This window comes from Rhopalosiphum maidis, chromosome 3 (genome assembly GCF_003676215.2).
Source record: "Rhopalosiphum maidis isolate BTI-1 chromosome 3, ASM367621v3, whole genome shotgun sequence".
Lineage (NCBI taxonomy): Eukaryota > Metazoa > Arthropoda > Insecta > Hemiptera > Aphididae > Rhopalosiphum > Rhopalosiphum maidis.
Window position 1 is genome coordinate 59,991,417 of NC_040879.1, and position 8,830 is coordinate 60,000,246.

Consider the following 8,830-nt stretch of genomic DNA (forward strand, 5'->3'; position numbering starts at 1 on the left):
AAAAAGAAAAATAATTTATACATTATAAAATATATATGATATATATGGTAATATTTAATTATTTAAGTCGGTCGTTCATAGACACTCAGAGAAAATATTTAAAATACTTTACTGGCTAAGTACTTTTCTTAAAAGTATTTAAAATACGTATGTTTGCAGAGCACCTACTTAAAAAGTATTCGAAAACTCAAGTACCTACCTATATACAACACTGCTGGCAGTCGGCCGGGCGTGCAAACTTACAATAAAATGTATTACACGAAAAATAAACCACACATAATAATAATAATAATAATATGTGCCGACGCGGTGCCCAGGTATTCGCGCGCTTGCGCCGCCGCGAGTCTGATGTAATTTTTTTTGTTGCCTGCGATCCGCGGGCGTGGGGAGTCCCCAATGTCACGTCAAAGCCGCCGCCACAGCGGAGGACGTCGGTCGCGCGGTGGGGAATAAGCGAAAAAAATCGTTTTAACATTTATTTTTTCACGTCGTCGACGACCGCGGACAACGTCGCGCCGTCGCCTCCCGCTAGGCGTTTATTTTTAAAAACTCGGCCACCGCCGCCAGTCGAGTGCCGACCACCGATCACCGTCCGACTGCTGCTCGCTGAATGAGCGACACTGGCATCAACGGGGTGAGTAACTCACATCGCTCCGGCCGAACGTAATGGTTTTAATTGCACAAATAATACCTATTGCTTTTCGTCGATGTTATTGTTTCGTTTTTGATCGCGATTTTTCCCACCGTCCGCAGGTCCCCGCCACCCATCCTCCCCACCTTACAAAGTTACAACGCCCACGCTCCAACATTACCGACATTGACCTCGCGACCGATCGATATCGGACGAGAGAATGCGCGGCGATATTATGCAATAATATCAATAATAATATGCAATACGGCTAATAATATAATAATATGACTGTCGGGGCGGTACCGATAATAATATCGTTCGTTTCGGTTACGCCGGAATTCGGTCACCTGTCCGCGCTGTCCGGCGGGTCGTCAATTTCGCGGGCGCGCGCAATGATAACGCGGATCACAGGCCGCCGCCGCCGCACGCACTCGTGTCTGGCGCGTGATTCGACGCGTCTATTTTCCCCTCCAAAACCATCGTTTGCTCTCTCGGGCAGTCCGATAACGAACGATAAACCATTATATTTTGCCGCGGATTACCATATCATCGTTTTTTCGTAATCGCCGAACGCGTTTTTCCGGCCCGCGGTGGTCAGTGCTCAGTGATAGTAACCAAACTAGTAACTACTACAAAGTGCGGGCACCAGCTCAACGTGACTTCTCGCGTCTCGTCGCCGCCGCCGCCGCTTCGTCAGTCGTGTCCTCGTGTCCGCCGCGTTACGTGTGTCGCCGCCGTGCAGTGATTCCATTACCATATATTGCATATTCAAATAATAAATAATAATATTTTCGATCGTTTCTTAAGTATCGCGATGTCAAGAATTGCTATACATAATTATTGCGATGACGAATAACGACCCATCGGTAGAGTGTACACGGTTTTCGTCCATCGTCGTGGTATTATCGTTAAAATAATTCATAATTTGTAACGAACGCGAGTCCGACGAGTCTGTGATCAAATTTCCTTCTTTTTTGTTGCGATTTTTTGACATTACTGCCTACCATACGACGAGGTAATAATACACCAATATACACCTCCCTACCTGTTATGGTTTTTTCACGTTTTTCCTAGTTGTTGCTATAAAAACGACCTTGGTCGTGCAGCCGATCTCACACAATCAGTTATTAGATAGGTACCTACCTGTTGTTTTTTGTAGACACCACTCAAAATACTTGTATTGATTTAACTAATTCGCCTACTACATTCAGTGACATTGATTACCTATGCGTATCTACTATGAAAAATATAAAACAAAATATGTATGTATTTATATAACCACCTACCTATATAGGAATATGTACAATTATATTAAATTATACACTTATTATTTATCTACTATAACGCCAAATGGGATAACAGTTGTCAAATAAAAAAAAAATTGTAGACACTTACTCAACATTAATCGATAACGTATGTATTGTTGTTTGCCTCTGCCTTCTAATTTTGTCCTAAAATTCCAAATCAATATCATTAAATTGTACAAAATTATAAATTATTTGGCATTAATGGTTGATTAATATTTAAATATCATAATAATCTTATGGTTATAATATATTATTGAAATTATTACACCTGCATGAGAATAATTACATCAATTATTGTAATACCAAAACATAACACATTTCATAAAAAGTCTAAAATGAATATGTTGTTATTTGCTCATAAAATATCTAACTGTAATCAATCACAAACTCTATAACAGAAATATTTAATTCTTGAATTTTAGATTTTGAAAATAAAATATATAATGAGTGTACGTTGTAGAGGGTTATCTAACTTTTGAAAAAACTGGTATATTATATACATATTTTCTATAACTAAACCTTTTGTTAAGGTAATAATAATCCTTGTAACCAAGTTTGTAATATACCTAATTGTACCTAATATAAAAATTTATTCCTAGAAACTTAAGTTTTACACATAAGCAATTAATGTTAATTTATTTAAAAACACTAATGCGGTACAAATATTTTAAATGTGAACAATGCTAATAAGATTGACATTTTTTTTTTGTAGGTTGTTATATAAGTATTATTTCTTATAATATTTTACATAGGTAGATATTCTAAAGCATATTCATGTTGTTAATGACTATGTTCATAAAATTACAATAACATTGATAAAATTGTTTATTGTTTCAGGCTTACTATTAATTATTTTATAATTTATCTTTTAATTTAATACAATATAGGTAACATAACATAATTAATACATTAAGAAAGGTCTAAATTCTAATTACAGGAAAATATTGTTTTTAAAGCAATGATAATGATTAATAATTATCAGTAAAATTAATTACCCAGAAAAAAATAATCGGAACACAGTTGATAATAATATATAAATAATAAATAGATATTATTATTTTAGTAAAATTAAATATTATATCTTTATTGATATTTAACAATTAATAATTTAAGATAGTATATTAATACTAGCTTTAAATTCAACTAATTTATTAATCTACATAGACCATACTAATTTTCGATTAAAAATTGTTATTGTATTTTAAGTAATAGGTTTATCTAATAGTTACGTGTGACTTAAAAAAACATTAAAATAGTATTATAAATAGTGTGGTCTTACATTTTAATATCTAATTTACATTAAATACTTAGGCATTATTTTGTAGCTATTAAAATTTGTATTCAACACACTTAAAACAAATAACGAGTTATATGGTTTCATTATATTAGTATGAATTTATTCCATTTTTGTTAACATTTGACAAATTGTTTTAATTACAATATGTAGTTAGCTTATTAAATACTATCTAATTTATAGAGCATATAATTACTCTAATAATTAGGTACTAACTAATATGAATATTTATTTATACTTATGAAAATTATTTTAATTTATGAAAACCTATTATTTTAAATTAGCGTGTATATTCTTATAATAATTTATTTTCTTAAATGGTTTAATATTGATTCCTTATTGTAATAATAAAATGATAATTTTTCATATTTTTATTAAATGTCTTAAAATAATTTCGCATTTTTTAATTATTTAAATAAATAAGAACTGATTCACAGTTAAATAATAAACTAATGAGCATCAACTTATTAGGTCTTAGGTTATTCAGCAGAAATAAAAATCAAAATAATTACTTATTTAAAGATATTACCCAATGCTGTCATCTAACTAAATATTGATGAATAATAGTGTATTTTAATTTATTTAACCAGAGGTCACAATTTATTTAATTAAGTTTTAAAAATTTAAATTATTTATGTTAATTTACAATAATATCTTCAAATAATAAACGTTAAAATGTAATCATTTTGTTTCTTCCGCGATTTTTGAAATGTTTGATATTTAAAAGCAAGTTCAATATCATTCAATGTCACATTGACATAAAAAATGTATTATGTTTCTGATATTATTTATGTAAGAAGTTTTATATTTAAAATTTGTTAAGTATATATATGTACAAGTATTAGTATATTATACATAACATGATTTGACTTTTGGCAGTTAATTTAAAGGTCTGCTAAAAAAGTCTCTGGCTTGATTCCAATTAGTAAATCTGCTTCAGAATTTTAAATAACAATTTTTGTTTTTGTTTATTTAATTTCAATATTTAGATTAAAACCATATATTTGTTTGAATTAAATTTTCCAAATACCAATAAAAATCTAACCTTATAAAGTTATAAAGATTGTGTAGTTTCTACATACTATTTCTATAATACCTAATAAATATTCTTACACTATTTTCTAACAGTTTTATTTTAGATTGATTCACTCAGTAGGAGGCATTCACATTTTATAGCTATAGAGAAAAATATTAGATATTATTGATATTGAAGATGTTATTGTTAAAAAATAAATATTATTTATCAGACAAAAAACTATGTTTATATTTTTTTAAATTTTATATCATATTCTATTTTTATTAAGTTTAAAATATGAGTTATTTTGTTCAATAATTACTAATTTGAGGGCTAATTAAATAGTTTTCCCCGACTGAATTTTTTTCATAGTCTATAGTCTGTCATTCCCTGTCCATTGTTTTAATTTTTACTTCAAGTAACGGCTAGCTTAAATAATTATCTATATTATCTAATTTAAATTTTTATTATGTTTTAGGTTACATAATGACGTCAAAACTGTATAATTTAATCGTTGGTGGTGCTTCAGTTAGTGCTGGAGCATATTTCACCACATGGTTATTAACTGGAGAAAATCCAACAGTATGTATTAATTTTTTTATATTATTATTGTTGTTGTTGTCTTAAAAAGTATCTCTAGGCCAATAGGTATTTACTATATTATAATATGTACTTTTTGAAAAGTGTTTATTTTAAGTTTTTTTTTGTTTAGCATTTTTATTTATAAATAAAAAAAAATTATTTTGAATTATTATTATGTCATTATTTGTGATACATCTTATTAAATTTATTTGTTTTTGATTGAAGCAATTACAAACAGTGCAAGCAGAAGGTGTCAAAAAAACTGGAAGACTGCGAACATTACCTCCAAGAAGTACTCAAATTCAATCTCTACATTCAGATGAATTTGATGTCTTGATTATTGGAGGTGGCGCTACTGGGGCTGGCTGTGCTATAGACTCGGTCACACGAGGTAAGATATTTAATGTAAAAATATTAGGCCCATTTTAATATTAATTATCTTCTATACATTTTAATATAGTCCGTAATTTTATATTATAACAAAATTGTTAAATCTTTAAATAATTATTTTTAGGTTTAAAAACTGCACTGGTTGAGTTGGACGATTTTGCATCTGGTACATCAAGTCGCAGTACAAAACTCATCCATGGCGGTGTACGTTATTTGCAAAAAGCAATACTTAATTTAGATTTGGAACAATATAAAATGGTCAAAGAAGCATTGCATGAACGTTCATCAATGCTTAAGACAGCTCCTCATTTAACCCATGCCATACCAATCATGTTACCCGTTTATGAGTATGTTCTAGTTTTTATATTTAATTCACATGTTTTCATTACATATTAATTATGTTTATTAGGTGGTGGAAAGTTCCTTACTACTGGGTTGGTATTAAAGCGTATGATCTTGTAGCAGGTTCAAAAACAGTTAAAAGTTCTTATTATTTATCAAAAAATGAAGCATTAGAAATATTTCCCATGCTTAAAAAAAATAAATTGGTTGGAGCTATTGTATATCATGATGGTAATAACATTACAATTATTTAGTTTGTTTAGTTGTTTCATTGATTTTTCTTATATCTTAGGCCAACAAGACGACGCTAGAATGTGCCTTGCTTTAGCACTGACTGCAACTCGTTATGGTGCAACAGTAGCAAATCATGTAAAAGCAATAAATATCCTCAAAGACGAGAATGGAAAAATTTGTGGTGCACACCTCCGAGATGAACTGACTGGAAAAGAATGGGATGTTAAAGCAAAGTGTATCATAAATGCTGCTGGGCCTTTCACTGATTCTGTACGAAAAATGGATGATAGTAATGTCAAGGAAATATGTACTCCTAGTAAAGGTGTACACATTGTATTACCTGGTTATTATAGGTAATTTTTACAAATTCTGATCTATATTTTTTATATAAACATTGTTTCGTTATCCTCATATTAATAGCCCTGAACAAATGGGACTTTTGGATCCTGAAACGTCTGATGGCCGTGTTATATTCTTTTTACCATGGCAAAAACATACATTATCAGGTACTACAGACAGCCCATGTGATGTAACTTATCATCCCACACCTACAGAAGAAGAAATTTCGTTCATATTGAATGAAATAAAAAATTATCTCAACTCTGATGTTGAAGGTATGCAATCAAATTGAGTTTTTAAAAGTTAATACTTTAATTCATGACTTAACTTAGTATAATATTTTTAATATTTATAAACTTGTTTTAGTACGTCGAGGAGATGTTTTAAGTGCATGGGGTGGTATTCGTCCATTAGTGTCGGATCCAAACAAAGGTGACACTCAGTCATTGGCGCGTAATCATATCGTGCATGTAAGCAAATCTAATTTAGTAACAATTGCTGGAGGGAAATGGACTACATACAGATCTATGGCTCAGGAAACTATTGATGCTGCAATAAAAGGTTGATTAGATTTTATTTTGTCTATCAATTATTTCCCTTATGTAATTTATGATTGCTTTTGCAGCTATTCCAGAATTAAAGCCAAAAAAACCTGAATGTCAAACAGATGGTCTCCAATTGGAAGGATCACATGGATGGACACCAACAATGTACATAAGATTAGTACAAGATTTTGGTTTGGAATGTGAAGTCGCTCAACATTTAGCTACGTCATATGGTGATAGAGCATTTGCTGTGGCTAAATTAGCTAATCTCACTGGCAAACGTTGGCCAGTAATCGGTAATAAAATTCACCCAGAATTTCCATATATTGATGCTGAGGTAATAAAACATTAAACTTATATTCCACTTTTTTGAAAATCATTTTAAAAACTTATTTTAATTTTACAGATTCGTTATGGAGTTAGAGAATACGCTGTTACTGCTGTTGATATGATTGCTAGACGTTTACGATTGGCATTCCTGAATGTACAAGCTGCCCAAGAAGCACTCCCAACTATTGTAAACATTATGGCTGAAGAATTAAATTGGAGTGATGATGAAAAAAAGGTTAGATATTTGATTGTTATTTAACTTTATAATTTATTACTAAATGTGTTGTTTTACAATATTTAGAAACAATTGGAAATGGCTCACAACTTTTTAGCCACTGAAATGGGCATGAGCGTAAACAGAGCATCTCGAGACAAAATTCCAATTACTCTATCTCAGGAAGAGGTGAAAATGTATGTTAAAAGATTCCAGATTCTCGATCATGATCACAAAGGATATGTTTCCATTAATGATATTCGTAGGAGTATGAAGGTATTTATTCTTGTCAATAATTTTTTCTCTTGTGATAAAAATGTTTTTAATGTTTTACATTTTAACAGAATACCGGTGAAAATGTAACTGGAGATGAGCTTCATGAAATTCTGAAAGAAATAGACACCAATATGAATGGTCAAGTTGAGCTTGATGAATACTTACAGGTATGAATATTATTGTATTAATCATTTTATACTCTATTCCAAATAAGAAACGCCCACAGCGACCAACTTGTGCATATGAGTGTAGCTTCACTACACAGCAATCATACAGATAGTTACTCGATGGGGGGGGGGGGGTGGACAAGTAGATGGTGTCTGACCGCCACCCGACTAAAACTACTTTCTGTCGTGGTTGTTTCTTATTTGAAATTGAGTATAACAATACTACTTAATAGTTGAAATTATACTAATTTTATTAGTATAAATATTATTATTTGTTGAGTTTATTGTAATGTTTTTTATAAAATATTAGTAGTGATTACATATTAATATATAATATGTACTGTATTTTAGATGATGTCGGCACTTAAATCAGGTCATATATCTCACTCTCGTTTTGCCAGAATGGCTGAATTAGAAGAAGTCCATAATAAAGTTCAAAGCAAAATCAGTGTGGAAAGAAGTGGCGGTGGTTTTTAGATGAAAATTCTATTGGATTAAATTACAAATTATTTATTTATTTTTGGTTTCATTTTAGTATCCGCAAACAACTTTTTAGATATAATGAATTATACCATAACCAAAGTATTTCTTTAATTTTAATTTTTTGTTTTGTTACAATGTGTTACTATTTATAAAAATAAAAATTGCTGTTATGACCATAATGTTAAACAAAAAAAATATAGAAAAATCTACAAACAATTTTTGCTTTATATGTTATGATAATAAGTGTTATATATATTATCTAAATTAATAATAAGTTATCACTCATCGAAGTGCAAAAAAATAAACAAAACAGCTTTAGTGAACAATTATAAAAATAATTAATTATCTCCGAGCTATGTACAATTGCATGAATAATAAACAATGTATAGTATGTAAAATAATGGATCTTTAAACTTTACACAAGAAAATGCAAAATATTGATATTTTTGAATTGTGCTCATTTTCTGATAAGTTTGCAATATAGGAAAAACAGTTAATGATTTCTTGTTTCATAAATTATTTTCCCTAACGTCTACATTCTATGTTCTTAATCTAATTGTTTATTAAATACACTAATAAAGAGACAGCATGTTTGCGTCTTAAATATTTTTGAATTTTTATACTCAAGATAATATAATATAATGTAAATGTCAAATGATACTAAAATTCAGCATATATTGT

General features: G+C 30.0%; 1 protein-coding gene across 1 annotated transcript; it reads left to right on the forward strand.

The window, feature by feature from the left end:
- The first annotated feature begins 448 nt into the window (after positions 1 to 448).
- LOC113555574 (glycerol-3-phosphate dehydrogenase, mitochondrial) lies at positions 449 to 8,348 on the forward strand. The gene is made up of 13 exons (XM_026960007.1): positions 449 to 634; positions 4,726 to 4,829; positions 5,055 to 5,220; positions 5,344 to 5,566; positions 5,629 to 5,792; positions 5,854 to 6,148; positions 6,216 to 6,409; positions 6,501 to 6,695; positions 6,760 to 7,016; positions 7,086 to 7,244; positions 7,311 to 7,499; positions 7,568 to 7,666; positions 8,018 to 8,348. The coding sequence occupies exons 2-13, from the start codon at positions 4,734 to 4,736 to the stop codon at positions 8,141 to 8,143; spliced, it is 2,163 nt and encodes a 720-aa protein (XP_026815808.1). The 5' UTR covers positions 449 to 634; positions 4,726 to 4,733; the 3' UTR covers positions 8,144 to 8,348.
- Positions 8,349 to 8,830: the final 482 nt, after the last annotated feature.

Bases quoted from the DNA above. Each gene is read 5' to 3' on its own strand.
- LOC113555574 (XM_026960007.1), top strand. From the start codon at position 4,734: ATGACGTCAAAACTGTATAATTTAATCGTTGGTGGTGCTTCAGTTAGT. The intron at 6,696-6,759 runs GTTGATTAGATT...TTGCTTTTGCAG, and splicing joins TATTGATGCTGCAATAAAAG to CTATTCCAGAATTAAAGCCA. The intron at 7,245-7,310 runs GTTAGATATTTG...TACAATATTTAG, and splicing joins GGAGTGATGATGAAAAAAAG to AAACAATTGGAAATGGCTCA.